Below are 17,873 nucleotides of genomic sequence, written 5' to 3'. Positions count from 1 at the left end.
AGACTATAAGATAATAAAATTCTGTTGCATGAAGCCACTGAGTTTGTGTTAATTTTTTTAGCAGTCACAGGAAGCTAATACGCATACCTTATTTCATTTAATTCTTATGACAGGTGTTTGGGGGTAACTCTCATTTCTTATTTGAAGATGAGGAAACGAAGGATCAGAATAAGTGTCCTAAGTCACCTGGAAAATTAGTAGAAAAGTGAAGTTCAGGGAAATTCCAAAGCCCAACCTCTTTTCTCATAGCCTGTACTCCAGCCACACCAACCTACTCGAAAGTCTTTTCCCATCTCCCTGCTCCCCATGTTCTGCTCCGAGCCACAAGCCTTCTTATACTTGACCTTTATATTTCTTTCCTGGCTTCCCATCCCTGGCTTGGGAGTCTCATTTACATGCTCCGTTCCTCTGGTCTCATACATACCATTGTCCTTTGGCTGGTTGTCCTTTGACTGGTGTCTCCCTCACTAGACTAGGAGAGCTTCTGCTTCAGGGACCATGCCTTTATCTTTGCTCTCTAAGTCTACTTGGTGTTTGGTACACAGTCTGTGCTAAAAGAATGTTTGATGAATGAATGGCTTATGCTGTGTTAATTCCTAAATAAAGACAGGAATATAAATAAGTTAACATTCTTCAGAGTGAGGGACTTTGGAGTCTTGTGTTTGAACAAGATGACATGCAAGATGGGGAGCCATCCCGTTTCGTTTCTCTATGCTGCCTTACTTTCTTCATAGGTAAATGGGTATAATAATGATATCTACTTTGTAGAGTTAGTATGATAATTAAATAAGTTAACATATGTAATGGGCTTAGAACAATGACTAGCACAGGATAAGAACTATGCAAATTTCCTCTACTTTTAATTTTTATCACCTCTCTATTGCTTATAAAGAAGAGAGGCTTTTTTGAAAGTAAATGAATAAATGGTCTAAGAAGTTTTGAAGCTGCAACCGATTTTTATAATATTATTTGGTAAAAAACAGAACCAATCTCAAGAAGAAGACAAACTTAACCCTGAAATGGCTATTTAGCTTAGCATCAGTAGTAAGATAAAACTGGAAAGGTCCGTGCCTCTGCAGACATCACTCAAACTGAAAATAGAAAGACTAGCATTTTGGAAATACAAAGATACACCACTCCCTTGGAATGTCACTGGGGATTTTCCATAGTGGTATATTAGTGTTTCTGAAGTGAAAGGAACCTTGTTGACTCTGAATCTTGATGCCGCATTAATGTTTCAATACTTTGATATTTCTAGATTAGCCCCTGCTAGGAACTGAATCTACTGCTTTGCTTCTCACTGATGAACTAATTGGTCTAATTTGAAACACGTGGAGAAGAAAGCTCAACTCTCCAGTTTGCATTTGTGAGACCTGAAGTTGTCTTTAATTGGTTAGAAAGTTTTTATATCATGAGTGAAAAACGAGGCTTTTCAGGAGATACACAGATGAAATAATACACTAGAGACTTTTGAGGCTTTTTTGTATTATCTTCATTTCCGGTCTCACAAAGTAAACACAAGATTTTTTCACAATGAACACATATGTCAGGGCACAAGGAGGTATGGCTTAAGACCTAGGATGCAGAGACCATTGCCTGAACTCAAGTAAACAAAATCTCCACTGTAATTCATTAACATTACTAACTTGGAAGCAAGTGACACTGGTATAGTCGTAGTTTTGCAGCTATCCCCTAAGGGTTGCCCTTGGTTTCAGATAAAACATTAGTTGCACTAAAGGGAAAATACTAGCCCATTTCATCCTCGAATAGGCTTATTATGCACCAAACTCCTGTACCAGGAGCTTTAAAATTCCTCTGTATTTTTATTTAAGAGGTTTCTGTTTGTTTTTTTTTTTTTTTGGTTGACTGAAATTTGACTATAGAGTCTGAGGCACATGGTCAGATCAGAAAGGACTAAATCATTGGGTCTTTCTAGTATACAGGTTATTTCCACAGTCATTGCCAAAGGGAAAGGATCAGAAACAGCCACTGATCTCTTCCCATAATGAACCATAACTGATGTAGAGGTAAGATGCTAATGACAGGCTGGACGAAGAAGATGAATGGTTAGGATCGGAACAGGACGGGAGAGTGGTAGCAATCTGAATGGAATGGTATATAGACTCAGGAGCATTTTAGAGGAAGTGCCGACAAGATTTGTAAACTGACTGGATAAAGCAAGTATGAGGGTTCAGTGGAGAGATGAGTTACAGATGACAGGCTCTCAGGTGGAAAAAAATGGGTGGGTGGTGATGACATGGATTAATAGAAGAAGCTCGAGAAATGAACCAGGGGAAGGTAAATATCATGGGAAACAGGAGATAGAATTTGCTTCTGAAGATGTTGGAGTTAAGGTGTTTAAAGATAGCTTTGAAGTGTGGAGGCAGATACCTAGCAAATGGGGGAAATTCAGAACTGAGGCTGGAAAGAAGCCATAGCTTAAGATTTTTTTCTCACTAATAAATATTAGAGTTTTTTTATTGGACTGGCTGTATATTAAACAGTCTTTTCTCACTGTTTTCACACTTCACTCACACAACAGCTCTGCAAGTATAAGCAAGATGCATTTTACTATTTTTATTTCATATAAAAGAAAACTGAAGTTCAGGGAGGTTAAACAATTTGTCCCAAAACCCCAATGAGAGATAATATCAAAGCCAGACCAGATCTATAACTTTTGAAATTTATGCTGATAATTTCCTAGATGCTATGCACTGGGAAACTGAAGTCCTACATTTATTGCTTGCAAATATAGATTGCTCGCAAATATGGATTGCTCCTATTGCAGAAAGGTGGTGCACAGAGCTATGCGTATTGATAAATTTCCTGGGGGACTGTCTAGGAGCCAGGGTAGGAAAAGAGGGACAAAATGGTTAGAGAGGGAAGAGTAGAAGCAGGAAGGAACTAGTCACAGAAGAAAAAGAAACAAAAGAAGAAACTCAAGGACCAAGGGGTAAAGGGCTGTCGACAGTATCAAAGATTGTTTCTTCCCCATTTCCCTTCCACTTCCCATGCCAGTACCATCCAGAGTAGGCACAGATGAGTTCTTTCACTGTTAGATGCACAAGTACTCCTGCACGTTACACTAAATACCTCTGCTGATGTGGATAGAGCAAATTTGTGTTTCCAACTTCAGCTCCTTTCCCACAGCCTCAAAGATTTAGCTTGAGGGTTACTGGAATATTTTAAGCTCTACCTCTCAGTGATAAAGCCATCAGTAAATTTCACAAGATTCCATATGTAACCTTTAGTCATAGATCAATACGTAACAACATACTTTTAAATGTAGTTCAAGTCGGAGAGACCATGTCTACACAACAGCAAACAGATGTTTTGGCAAAGAGAAGAGTCTTCCTGGTGAGAACCAGTTCCTACTCTTTCCTCATCTGTGTTTTCAGTTTTATTTCAAAGCGTTTGTTTCTGATACAGAGACGTAAATAAGAGGTCTTATTTCTCTTTTCTACTTTAGTTTTTTTCTGTCACAGCTCCTAGATAGTCCCCAAGGGAAATTTATCAATGTGCATAGATTTATGTGTCACCTTTCCCAAAAGATCCAAAAGGTAAATAAGAGGCTTTCAAAAAGGCAGGTTTCCTTTTAAAGTAGGCAAACAACATGCAAAAGGAAAGCAAAATGAGTTGAGTCAAACAATTTAATAAATTCAGTATGATGAATATTTAGTGGTTTCTGTGTATAGAGCACTATGCTAGGTACTCTAGGGATAAAAACATCTAAAAATATATCCCTCAAAGACTGTAGCTTTGATAGAGATAATAGTGCCCACAAAACGTCCTTTGGCTCTCCTGAATTTCTCAGCCCCTTTGGATGTGAGCAAGGCCATGTGGCTAGTTCTGCCAATGGTCTGTGGGTGGAAGGCCAAAGTGCAGCTGGCTCTTTACCTCTCTGTCTCCTCTCCACTTCCTTGACACTCAAGAAGGCTATTCTAGATGGTCGTGTGCCACAGTGAGAGAGCCTCTAGCGCCTGGAATCCTGAGTACCTGGATCAGATCTTTCCACTATCTCATGTCAGACATATAGTGTTACAAATCTTTTTTATTTTTTCAGTTAAGCACCCAGCTGAGGTCTAAGCAGGGTCTGAAATCTAGTCTGTACTCTGCTCTCCAGGCTTCATACCCTTGTGCAGAGCTACAACTGCCAGAGAAGGGGTGCCTTTGTCAAATTTGCACAAAGAATATTCAAAGGCTATGGTTGGCCCCCGTAGAAAACACATATTTTACTTCAGTGAAATCCTCACAGCATCTACAGAGTACCAAACACAAACTGGTGCGGAGAGAGGGGTCTTCAGAAAGTGCCTCAAAAAAATAATGGCCGTCTTAATTAGAAATCTCTTGTGAAGAAAAGTTTGAAATTTCTTCTGAAGAGTTAAAAAAAAAAAACTATAAAAAAGTGGATGTAAAACACAAAGCAGATGACAAAGCACTACAAAAGTAGTGGATTTTTTTCTTTTTACTCATCTCTAAGACACAGGGACAGATAAAAGCATTCAGTTTCTATGGAAAAAGCAAACTCAAAATGTTGTGTGATAATATGAAATATGTTTCTATGCATCTCACATCTGCAAAGTATATCTGACCACTGGAATCACAAATTATTAAGGCAATTAAAGAATTTGCCACCTAACATGATATTACCATATGATTAGAAAAAGCCTGTGGAGGCCAGGCGCAGTGGCTCATGCCTGCAATCCCAGCACTTTGGGAGGCCGAGGCAGGAAGATTGCCTGAGCTCAGGAGTTTGAGACTAGCCTGGGCAACATGGTGAAACCCCGTCTCTACTAAAAATACAAAAAAATTAGCCAGGCATGGCAGCATGCTCCTGTAGTCCCAGCTACTTGGGAGGCTGAGGCAGGAGAATTGCAAGAACCCAGGAGGTGGAGGTTGCAGTGAACCAAGATCGCACCACTGCACTCCAGCCTGGGTGACAGAACAAGACTCCATCTCAAAAAAAAAAAAAAAAAAGAAAAGAAAAGTAAAGAAAAAGCCTGTGCAAGCTTTCTTGCCAACTCCAAGTCATCATCAACATGAGTTTATTCTCTTTTTATGTTAATGTTTCTGGAAATAAACTGTTTTCTCATTGATATGGTAGAGAAATTATTGTTTTCTGTGAATATTCTCTTCTCTCTTTTTCTCCTTTTCTCTCTTCCATGAACAGTGATGGAGGCAAGGACCTCTTTCCTGCTATTTGTCTGGCATTTCCCCACATGCAAAAGAAAGGGGATTGATGATGCAGATATAGTAACACAACATTGAATGGAGAAATAAGTTATTCTGGCAGGTTGCAGAAGCTCACGCCTATAATCCCAACACTTTGGGAGGCTGAGGCAGGTGGATTACCTGAGGTCAGGAGTTTGAGACTAGTTTGGCCAACATGGAGAAACCCTGTCTCTACTAAAAAAAAAAATATATATATATATATATATACACACACACATATACACAAAATTAGCTGGGCATGGTGGCGCATGCCTGTAATCCCAGCTACTCAGGAGGCTGAGGCAGGGGAATCGCTTGAATTAGGGAGGTAGAGGTTGTGGTGGGCCGAGATAGCGCCATTTCATTACAGCCTGAGCAACAAGAATGAAACTCTGTCTGAAAGAAAGAAAGAAAGAAAGAAAGAAAGAAAGAAAGAAAGAAAGAAAGAAAGAAAGAGAGAGAAAGAAAGAAAGTTATTCCTACTTAGCAGATGTAATAAAAGTCATATATTTTTAAATGTTGCCTTTTGTACATGGTAAAACTCAGTAGGTGAATGATTTCTATTTGTCATTTAATTTCTCCATTCCTACTCTATTCTCTCACCAGCTTTCCATGCCACTTGGGCAACATGCCTCTGTTACAACCCAGCCCACTAACAAGCATAAGACAAAGATTTATGTAAAAATCACCCTCAAATATTTTTCTGGCATGCAAGTTTTCATTGGCATTTTTATCTGTATTTAATAAATATTCCCTTTTTGTTTTCTTTGTATGGATATATGTGTGGCTATCACAACTATATGTATTGTAACTAGACAAATGGAACTAAGTTTATAATGATCTTTAAACTGTCTTTAAATATATTTTGTCAATATTTCCAAATGTTCTAAGAAGAAAGATGAATGTACACTTCAAAGCAATTTATGATTTTTAAATTCTGAAATATTTGAACTAAGGACAGACTGCTGATTAATGAATGTTTATAAGTAGTCTGAACTGCAAAGGCAATAAAAATACAAATAAATGAGTGGATGCAAACTGTGTATTTTAAGGAAATACACTTTATCCTTTTAAGGACAATTTCTTCTTGAATATCAAAGGCACTGGGACTAAAAACAGACACTTGAAGTCCACACTTGAAGTTGCCGATGAAAAGAGTCAGACTCTGTAAAATATTTTAAGAGATTCATTCTGAGTCAAATATGAGTGACCACGGCCCGTGACACCCTCAGGAGGTCTTGAGAACAAGTACCCAAGGTGGTTGGGGTACACCTTGGTTTTATATATTCTAGGGAGGCATGAGACATCAATCAAATACATTTAAGAAATAGATTCATTTGGTTCAGAAAGGCAGGACAACTCAAAGTTGTAGCATCCAGGCTATAGGTAAAGTTAAACATTTTCTGGTTGACAATTGGTTGAGTTTGAAGACCCAAAATCAATAGAAAGGAAATGTTGAGGTAAATATAAAGGATTGTGGAGAATATGTTTTATTGTGCAGAGGAAGCTCTGGGAAAACTCAAAGCAGGGCTTCCAGGGTATAAGTAAATTTAAACATGTTCTGGTTGACAATTAGTTGAGTTTGTCTGAATACCTGAAATCAATAGAAAGGAAATGTTGAGGTTAAGATAAAGGATTGTGGAGAATAAGTTTTATTCTGTCGAGGAAGCTCTCAGACAGCAGACTTCAGAGAGAGCAGGTTGTAAAATATTTCTTATCTGACTTAACAGGGTGGCTGGCTCTTGGCTGATTACCCCCTGGATCTGGAAAGGAAGGAAGGACAACAAAGAGGAAAGGAGATTCTCTACAGAATGTGGATTTTTCTCACAAGAGACTTTACAGGGCGAATTCAAGGTATGGCAAGGAAATATATTTTGGGGCAAAACATTTTGACTTTCTTTCTCATTATTCCAGAGTCAGATTAGAAAGTAAGTCACGATATACAGGGTTAAATAAAACTCATCTGATGAGAATTTATGGTTTCTAGGGCATGTCTCCCCAGATCCCTTAGATAGGAATTTGGGCAAGATAAAAAAAAAATTAGAGCTTAGTCCTAAAAGTAAAGTGAAGAAAATAATTCAGAGCAAAACGTGCTGCAGAGAAAACATGAAAGCAAATAATCTGATTTAATTTTGTATTGTAAGTTCTTATTTTGCTTAGGGTAGTCTTGAATTTGATTATAAATCTCTGTTGAGGGCCATTTTAAATGACTAAATATATTGTGAGTGTACTAATGTTCAGAATATGCTTGAAATAAAATTTTAGAAAGCTTAATAGTACTTCAAAGTGTGACGTAATTTTTATTCATGAATATGTATTTAGAGTTAATAAAATAAGGAAAAGCCTTAATAAAAGATTTGACATTTGCAAAGACACTAAGTGTAATTATGAAGCAAAGATAGAGATTATTTTGAAGTCAAAATAAATGTCTTGGTTTTTGAACCATAAAGATTACTATTAAAGAAGTTTCTGTGTCGATCATTTCAAATGAAGCACAGAAAAGAGAAACATTAGTTTGGGATTCTCTAAGGAAATTAAAATATATAACTGGAGATTATAGAAATCAGAATTTGTGAATTTTTTTTGAGTTATTCAAATGTAACAGCAATACTGGGACTGTGGATGAGAGAATCTCAGAGAATGAGAAGAGGGAGAAAGAGATTTTAAAAACAAAAAGAGCAAAGAAATAAGTAGTTGTCACCCAGCCAGTTCATGGAGTCTGTGTGCTTCACTGAGTCCAAATCCAAAAAATGCTGTTGCTTGTCCTATCAAATTCACAAAGGCTCAGCCCCTCAAGACCTAAAGCAGATGTATCACCCTTGTGACAGATCTTGAACAGCTTGTGCTTCCTGAGACTAGGATCAGGAATGCTCCCGGAGTAGCTTTTTTTTTTTTTTTTTTTTTTTGAGATGGAGTCTGGCTCTGTCACTCAGGCTGAAGTGCAGTGGTGATCTTGTTCACTGCAACCTCTGCCTCCCAGGTTTAAACAATTCTCCTTCAGCCTCCCGAGTAGCTGGGATTGCGGGCACCTGCCGCCACACCCTACTAGGGTTTTTGTTTTTGTTGTTTGAGACAGGGTCTCTCCCTGTCATCCAGGCTAGAATGCAATGGCATGATCTCAGCTCACTGCAACCTCTGCCTTCCGGGTTCAAGCAATCCTCCTGCCTCAGCCTCCCGAGTAGGTAGGATTACAGGTGCATGCCACAGGCCAGGCTAATTTTTGTATTTTTGATAGAGACAGGATTTCACCATGTTGCTCAGGCTGGCTTCGAACTCCTGGGCTCTAGTGATCTGCTGACTCAGCCTCACAAAATGTTGGGATTACAGGTGTGAGCCACCATTCCCAGTCCAACTAATTCTTCTATTGTTAGTAGAGACAGGGTTTTAACATGTTGGCCAGGCTAGTCTCAAACTCCTGACCTCAAGTCCACTCACCTCAGCCTCCCAAAGTGCTGGGATTACAAGCATGAGACACCACATCTGGCTTCCAGAGTAGCTTTTATAGGCTTCATTTTGCTTTTCTTACCAGCCTTAATATGGGTATTGATAGTTAGATGATAGAATTCCTAGACTGGCTAATTATGATTTTACAAAAGAGTTGACATGTATGCTGTTGGCATCCAGTTTGTACTGGTTTGCACATTCTACTCTCGGCTTAGAAGCAAGAGGAAAAGAAAGAGAGAGACTTAAAATTCATTCATCAAGTGACTGAAAATAAAATGAAGTCCATTCCACCTAAATATCTACTATATTTGCTGATATGGTTTGGCTCTGTGTTCCCAGCCAAACCTCACCATGATAATCCCCACCTGTCAAGGGCAGGACCAGGTGGAGGTAATTGGATCATGGGGGCAGTTTCCCTCATGCTGTTTTTGTGATAATGAGCGAGTCTCACGAGATCTGGTGGTTTTATAAGCATCTGGCATTTCCCCTGCTTGTATTCTGTCTCCTGCTGCCCTGAGAAGAGCTGCCTTCATGGTCGTAAATTTCCTGAGGCCTCTTCAGCAACGTGGGACTGACTCAGTTAAGCCTTTTTCCTTAAACTACCCAGTCTTGGGCAGTTCTTTATAGCAGCATGAGAATGAACTAATATATTTATATACCACTAACAAATGGATTTATCGATTGATTGCTTGAAACTAACAGCTGTGTGCTGTGTCATTTGTGGTGGTGACTAAAATGTGCCACCTGGATGCCTCTTCAGTGAAGTAACTATTGCCTCAGCTACTGGGGTTGATCAGAAGACAACTAGAGCTATCATTCCCTTCGGAGACTGTTTCATTTGCAAAAGTCTTCTAAGCCAAATCCATGCCATTCCTGGAGCAGTTGAGCGCTAATAACTTCTTGATGAAGGAACACAAAGGCTTGGCCATCTTGGCCTGATGAGGAACATCTCTTGAGGACATTTCTGGCTTTAAAGTTCCTCGGGCCTACATCACAGCTTGACTTGTCCCTTGGATAAGTGTTGATTCCAACATAGTCCTTAGTAAATATCCTACACACTAAACTCAGTCCCAGAGTCTCCTTCCAGGAGAACTGAACATGTATTCATATCAGATTCACATTTAGGTGTACTTTCCTTTGTCTTACTGAAGCAGACAACATGAAAAAATGTATGTCTTAGTAAAGGGCAGCTCATGCTTCCCTATGAAAATTATCCAACATTCTCAAACTCGTTGGCCCCTCCAGTCTCTCAGTGTCTCTATTTTGTACTTCTGCTACAATAATGGGACAGAGAAAGTCATTACTGTGATTAATTTAGTTAAAGTGGGAGAGGAAATGGAGATGCCTTTATAACTACCAATAAAAGTCTTTTAAGTATTTTCACATAATAGAGAAAGAAAGTAATCTCTCTGATCTGCATGAAAAGCTGTGCTGGAGAGTTTTTATATGGCCACATTCTCCAAGTCAGGCTATACTGATTAAAAAACAACAATAATAAAGGTGTTAATGAGCCCAAATCCAACTGTTCTGTGAATCTGAGCTAATTAGGTGAGAAACACAAGTTTGTATGCACCAAGAGAAAGAGAGAGAAACAGAGAGAGGGGAAGAAAGAAAGGAAAGAAGGAAAAAAAATAGAGGAAAGGAAGAAGGGAGGGAAAAAAGAAAAGAAAAATGGCAGAGGGAATAAAGAAAACACCAAAAGTTCTGATAACCTCAAAATTTCAAAAGAAGTCATAACCCCAGATGCCTAAACAATCAGGGAGCTGGTGTAAATGTATGACATGGGCTGAGTGTGTGACCAACAGGGAACGTCAGGGACTATGGCAAAGTAGAAATTGACTACCTCATCCAAAAGGAGCAGCCACTTTTTACCTCCAGCCCACTGCTTCCTTGGAATAAAATAGAGGTAGTATTCCCAGGTTTTTCAATTTTGTTAAAGAAGGCATCAATTCACAATTTTTATAAGGTTTTCTGGCTTACAAAATATTCTGAAATCCACACCAGGTGCCTTTGCAGACCAGATGTTGCCCTGGAGCTGTAGTTTGCAAATCCTTTCAGAATACTGATTATAATATACTGGGGACCTTTCGATCACATGTTTCTTAAGGTCAATGCAAATCAATCTTTGTGAATGCTATCATATTTTAAATCACAAAAATTTCACTATTCAATGTAAACTCCTTAAAAATTTACCTGTTTGGTAAGTTTTTTCGTTTTTTTTTTTTTTTTAAGTAAAATGTCTTCATGCTGTAGTGGGATTACTTGTGGATCCCTTGGAGAGACCAATCAGAAAAGTAGTAGTTACATTACTAATGTGATGACATATAATGCAAAATCCATGTGGCATGAAGAGGGACAGATAGAAGGGTCATTCAATAAAACAAAGAGTTTACCTTATGTGCAAAGTTTCTCTCCTTTTTTATTTCTAGATGTAACATCACTTCCAAAACATGAACAACAATAACTCATTAGTCTAGCTACAACCAAACAGCATAATCTATTTTTTAATTGAGATATAATTTGCCTAACCTTAAGATTCATTCTATTACAGTGTACAATTCAGTGGCTTTTAGTGTAAGGTCTTTTAGGCTGACTGACGGCACCATGGCCCACATGTACACCTCTGGAGGGCCTTCTGGAATTAGAAAACCTGAAGTAACTGGAAAGCAGAAGAATGATCAACCACCGTGGCACCTACTTAACTTGAGATGTTCTTCTATTATTCTTATTCTGGCCTCAATTGACAAAGCCATTGGACTTTGTAACCAACCTTGGTCAAACTCATGACTCCAGACCCTACGACCCCCTCCCAGCTTCAAAAAAACAGCCCTCAACTGTAACTTCTGTAACTCTCCACTACTTGCCCCAAACCTGTAAAACCAACTCCTATCCCTCTATCCTCTGCTGACTCTCTTTTCGACTCAGCCCACCCACACCCATGTGAATAAACAGCCATGTTGCTCATACAAAGCCTGTTTGGGGGGGAGGTCTCTTCATTCAGAGTGCACATTTTAACATGTAGTATATTTGCAAAGTTACATAGCCATCACCGCTAACTAATTTCAGAACATTTCGTCACCTGCACCCACTACCCTGAAAAAGAAAAAACATGCTTATTAGCAATCACTCCACTTTTCCTTTACTCCCAGCTCCTGGAAGCAACTCATCTACTTTCTGTCTCTACAGATTTGCATATTCTGAACATTTCATATAAATGAAATTATATATTTGTCCTTTTGTGTCTGTCTTTTTTCACTTAGCAAAATGTTTTCAAGGCTTATGTGATTGTGGCATTAATCAGTGCAGTTGACCCTTGAACAATATAGGAGTTAGGGACACTGAACTTTGGCGCTGTCAAAAATTCAAGTATAATTTTTGGCTCCCACAAACTTCACTACTAATAGCTACTGTTGACCAGATGCCTTACTGATAACATAAACAATAGAAAACATATGTTATATGTTAAATGTATTACACAATACGATCAGTAAAATATATTTGTCTTACAATGAAGTAAGCCAGAAGAAAGAAAATGTTATTAAGAAAATCACAAGGAAGAGAAAATGTATTTACTATTCATTAAGTAGAAATGGGTCATCATAAAGCTCTTCATCTTTACTGTCTTCACATTGTCTGAAGAGAAGGGCTGAGAGAAGGGGTTAGTCTTGTTATCTCAGGATGGCAGTGATAGAAGAAAATTTGTGTAGAAGTGGACCCCCACAGTTAAAACATGTGCTGTTTAGGGCAAAGTGTACCTCATTCTTTTTATGACTGAATAATATTCTGCTGTATAGACATATCACATTGTATTTATCCACTTACTCATTGATGGACATTTGGATTGTTTCTGCTTTTTGGCTATTATGAATAATGTAAGAACATTTGTGTACATTTTCAGGAAGATATATGAACTCATTTCCCTTGGCTATATACTTAGGTATGGAATTGCTGGGTCATATGTTAACTCTATGTTCCACTTTTTGAGAAACTGCCAGACTGTTTTTCAAACTGGTTGCACCATTTTACAACACTAGCAATGTATGGAGATTTCAATTTCTCAACATCTTCATCAATACCTGTATTGTCTGTCTTTTTTATTACAATTATCTTTTTTCTTAGATAGGGTCTCATTCCATCACCCAGGCTGGTACAGTGGTGTGATACAGCCTTGACCTCCTGGGCTTACACCATCCTCCCACCTCAGCCTCCTGAGTAGCAGGGACCACACCACCATGCCTGGCTAATCTTTTTATTTTTTTGTAGAGATGAGGTCTATGTTGCCCAGACTGGTCTTGTACTCTTGGGCTCAAGAATACCTCCTATCTCAGCCTCTCAAAGTGCTAGGATTACAGGCATGAGCCACCATGCCCAGTCTGATTCTAGCTATCTTAACGTTAGGGTGTGAGGGGTGATGTTGATTTGAATTTCTCTAACAACAAATGATGTAGAGCATCTTTTCATGTGTTCATTGGCCCTTTGTACATCTTCTTTGGAGAAATGTTTATTGAAATATTTTGCCAATTTTTAATTGGGTTATTTGTCTTTTTATTATTGAGAAATATACTGTCTTAAATGAGAAAAAATGCTATTTTGTTGTCTTGTGAGGATCACATGAGTGGATTACTCTCTTGGTTATTGCTATATAGAGCAAGAAGATGCCCATTGTCCTAGAATTAGCTATTATAGAATTTTGGGATCTTATCAAAACTGTTACATCTTGTGAGAGAGCTAATAGGAGAAGTTTAATCATGGGGAATATGGTAGATTCATTTCCCCAATGAGTCCAGACGCTTCCAGGATGTAGTCTCCAAATGTGATTCTTTAAGTTAGGGAGACCCATTGGAGTGGATTAAGAACATAAGGATTAGTAAGAATTAGAACAACAATGAGGTTTCCAAAACAGTATTGTCCTGAGGAAGGGAGGAGTCTAGCTTGCGATTCGCGTTAAACCATATGTCTGAGGATTCACGAGTAAAAGCTAATCTAGTTAAGTGAGTATAATGGGCAGTGAGGGGAACAGCTTCAATGTGAATTGGTAGTACATTGACCTTTAACCTAACGTAACTGTGTAATTTCTCTCACCAAACTATGACACCTATAAATAGGGAAGGAGTAGCATTAACAATTCACCAGACCATAGGAAAACCTTGTCCTCTTGCAGTGATGTCCCTGCTGGTCTGGGACACTTCTGGAGGCACTGGTCCCCACAGCACTTCATGCTTGTGACATCACTGCAAAAGGACAGGCTTCTGGTGATCAATGAAGGAACAGTCCTTAATAATGACAGTGCATAAAGGTGAGGACCAATAGCAGTTATTAAAACTGGCATTTAGAAATTAGGAGAAACTGACTTCCTGCTCAAAGGGCAAATGACTGTTTGTCCACTTAATTGTTCTTGAGTGTGTGGATCAGATCATGTTAGTTACAAACACACAGGTGCCAAATTCATATATAGATATATGTATGTGAATGACAGAGGTTCATTTCGGTGTGATTACCTAGGCTGGTTTGAGCTTTGCTAGAGTGTAACTCCCATGAAGTATTAAGGTAGCACACCAGCTTTAGGTCATCTTATTTAAAGGTCACTTTAATTGCCTCTTTTTCACTAAGTGGGGCCCCAATTGCTTTCTGGTAGTCCCTTAAGTTCACCTTCCTTTTTGAAGTGGATTTTGGACACCCATTTGCTGCTGACATTGATAGACTTATTGGACACAGTCTAGATATATATTCCAGGAAACTAGGCCTAAGTATGTCTAATACCCAAAGGTTTCAGAAAGTTCTAAGTATGTCTAATACCCAAAGATTTCATGAAGGCCTAAGTATGCCTAACACCCAAAGATTTCATGAACCTCTAAGTTGGTGAATTCAGGGATCTCGCCCTCTGTTTAATACACTTCAGGACAGTAATGGTGTTCGGTTGAACATTTTGAGTCTTCAAAAAATAACATCAGAATGTTTCACAACATTGTCCAAATTCCTATGTTTGGTGTTCTACTGAACCAAATGAAACTGCAGCGTATTTCTACTTATGAATAGAAGAACCTGCTCGTGGAGGTGGCCCCAGTGCCAACAAAACAAAAGCTGTCGGACTCAGTGAGTGATTCTTCAATGAGCACTGATTGCCCTGCCAATTGTCAAACTCTGCATTGACCCAGTGACCATTGTTGTGATCCTCCAAGCAGAAGTTTGGGCATAGAACAAATACAGAAGTTTAGGGAAGCGTCATGCTTGGCTATTTTTAGTTTTGAGATCAATAGAGCGCCGGCACTCTTCATTGGCAATATAGCAAGTGTCAGGCTCACACTTTGAACTGTCTGGCACATCTCCGTGCAACGAGACCTGGAATCACCAGGGTTAGGTTCAGAGGGTAGCACTTAGCCCAAACCAGCTACGCTCCAATTCCTTCAGGATGCACCCAATTTTCCCCTTTTAATTTTTTTTTTACTGGAGAGTGATTGGGGGAGATAGTAGTAAAAATGAACCTTTGCTTACTTTTTCACACCTTACGAATATGTTAGATATGTTAGCATGTACCCATTATTTTGCTAATAAACCAACTTATCATCTCTAAGCATTATTTTTCACAACATCTAAATTGTAAAATAACATGGACCGTGAAATAAAATTCAAAATGGACAACATTGGTTCCAACATTCTGAGTTCTTTATGCAATCCCAGTTGTTCACGTTTGTGCTCCATCTACACACAGCTTTTTTCAGACTTTCACATTTCTGTCACAAGGGAGCAGCCAGCAGTGCTTTGCTCATTCTGGGTATGCTGTTTTGAAGGCAAAAAGGAACTCTGGAGTCTTGGGAGCCTCTACCAGCTGGAATCCATGAGGTTGCATTCTGACATTTCGGTTTAGTGGTAATTGGGTGAATAAGCCATGTTAAGAGGTTCTACTGTTGAAGGGACTGAGTGTATTTGTGGCCGGGAGATCTCACCTGCGTCTCCTTGAGACTGTTTATTATTCCCATATGACATGGATGCCCTGAAAGAGATTAATGTTTGCTACCACTCCCAATGTTGAATAAAGCAGTAAATACCGGAACAAGCAGAGCTTCACTGTAGTGTTCTCGGTGTGCTGTGGCTGGAACCTCAGTTACAATGGCCTATAGCGAACTGCTTTAGTGTCCATTATAATAAAATAAGGACTTCTGGTGAATCTCCAAAGTTTTAATTACGCTCCTTTCTCTCTCTCTCTTCAGGGTGCTATTAAGTGTTTTCATTGTCCTCTTAGTTTTACTTGGGACACATATGCTATTGTACATGTTGTAACAAGATGTGTGGCCTGCATTGGCAAAAGTGTATAAGCATTTGGGGTATTTTAGATGAGGCTTGAAACTTTGTAAGAGGAAGTTCCTCTTACTCTTGGCTTGTGCGTACCCAAAGGTGGTGTGTCACTGTGAAAGCCAGAGACGGCAGCCCAGCTGGTGTTGTTATTGTTCTTTTAATACAAAATCTTTTCTTGGCTCCCATTCTCCTTTATGCAGTGTTATTTATAGTTTCAAAAATATTATATACATTTCAAACAATTAATAGAAAATGTAAATGAGAAATGAAGAATACTCACAATTTCACACACCAAGAGAATGATTATAAATACTTTAACATATGCTCTTCTGGATCCTTTTCTGAAATCATATTTCATGGCTGAATAGAATTCCATGTTAGGAACACATCAGAAGTAAGCATATTGACTGAGGAGTGGTCTTTTGGAGGCGGACTGTTTGGATCAGTTCTTGGTCTTGCCCTTTACTGTATATCCCTGGGCAAATCATTTCACTTCTCTGTGCTGCAGTTTCCTCAACCATAAAATAAGGTTAGTAACAGTTCTTACTGCATAGAATTGCTGCAAGTATTAAATGCATTAATACAGGTAAAGTACTTAGAACATGCACATATGATGTAGTGACTCTTATTTTCATTATTCATCTATATAAAATATATAGTCATATTCTCCTTATTGTTGGGCATTCAGGTTCACAGTCATCTTCTCATAAGCAATGCTATAATAAACTTCCTAGCAGTTAAGCCTTGAGCACATCTTACGTCTTTAGGATAGATTCCTAGAAGTTGAACTGCTGGCTCTAAAGGTAGGTACATTTTGTATTCAATGCATTTTGATTACCAAAATGCTCTTCAAGAAGTTTATACAATTTTATAAGCTCATCAGTGGTATATGACTGTTCATTTTGGTTTTTCAAAATTACAATTTGAAACTTTTTTGTCAGCAAGAAAAAAATTGTATGTTATTGTGAATTTAATATGTATTTCTTTTATTTTTTATTTTTTTACTGCTCAGCACTGTACTCCCAGCACCTAGCATAATGTCTGGCACAAAGTAGATAGCTGAAAGGAAAAAAATGTATAGATATTGAATAAATGTGTATATATATATATGCATATGTACATTTGCTTACACATACACACACACTTGCACATACACACACTGTACTTGAATTTTCTGTTCTTATTTTCATGACTCATTTTAGTAGTGGAGGATATGCCAGAACTTTAGCGCACCAGCTGAGCAGCTCCAGCTTCAGGAAGGGGGACAACTCACTTGGGAGGATTCATAAACCACTGCCATTAACCTCCCCAGTTTTGATGTGTGCAGCTATAGGTGGTTGTGTCCTCCTATATGACTCATAACGGCATCTATGTCTATCATCATTGGAGTCCCGTGCTGAAATATGTTACCTTATGCATGCATAAGTCCCAGCATACCACTTAGTTCTTGTATACGTAAGGCAAGCCAAGTATTTCTTTGGGATTTCAGTTTTTTTGTCTGTAAAATGGGGAAAATAACACTTAAGCCAACTATGTCAGATTCAACTAAGTGAATCCTGGGAAAGTGGGAATTGCTCTGAAGAGGTGGAAGAGGAGCACAATGCGCTGTGGAAGGGTCACTAAATGTCTCCTGGGTATTGCTTGACTCAAGGTCCATGACGGACTTAGATGCGTTCTCTTCTCTTTCAGATTACGCATCACTGGTCAGGCATCAAGGATTAAAAAAAAAAATGAATAGAGTGAAACGATTCTGAGGGTTTAGCAGTTTATATAAAAACTCTAGGTCTTTGACCCAGGATGTTTCTAGGATTTCAGTTTTTGTCAGGGGTGAGTGGATAAACTGTGGTGAGGTGTTTCAGCCTTTTTCTTCAAACTGTGTACATTTTTACTGCTTCTGTGTTCTTAATATTTCAAAATGAATAGAC

At 38.6% G+C, this 17,873-nt stretch overlaps 1 protein-coding gene across 3 annotated transcripts in view; it reads left to right on the top strand.

The window, feature by feature from the left end:
- LOC118151553 (uncharacterized) overlaps positions 1-15,296 on the top strand; it is a 95,228-nt gene extending 79,932 nt beyond the window's left edge. The window contains exons 3-4 of one of the 3 annotated variants that reach the window (XM_078365515.1): positions 6,942-7,065; positions 11,207-15,296. In XM_078365515.1, the coding sequence (XP_078221641.1) occupies positions 6,942-7,065; positions 11,207-11,233 (151 nt within the window). In that variant the 3' untranslated portion in view covers positions 11,234-15,296. The remainder of the gene's footprint in view (positions 1-6,941; positions 7,066-11,206) is intronic. The other 2 variants (XM_035291589.3, XM_035291588.3) reach the window with 2 other exon arrangements.
- The last annotated feature ends 2,577 nt before the right edge of the window (positions 15,297-17,873 follow it).

The sequence above is a fragment of the Callithrix jacchus genome, chromosome 2 (assembly GCF_049354715.1).
Source record: "Callithrix jacchus isolate 240 chromosome 2, calJac240_pri, whole genome shotgun sequence".
Taxonomy (NCBI): domain Eukaryota; kingdom Metazoa; phylum Chordata; class Mammalia; order Primates; family Cebidae; genus Callithrix; species Callithrix jacchus.
This window is presented reverse-complemented; position numbering and strand designations above follow the sequence as displayed.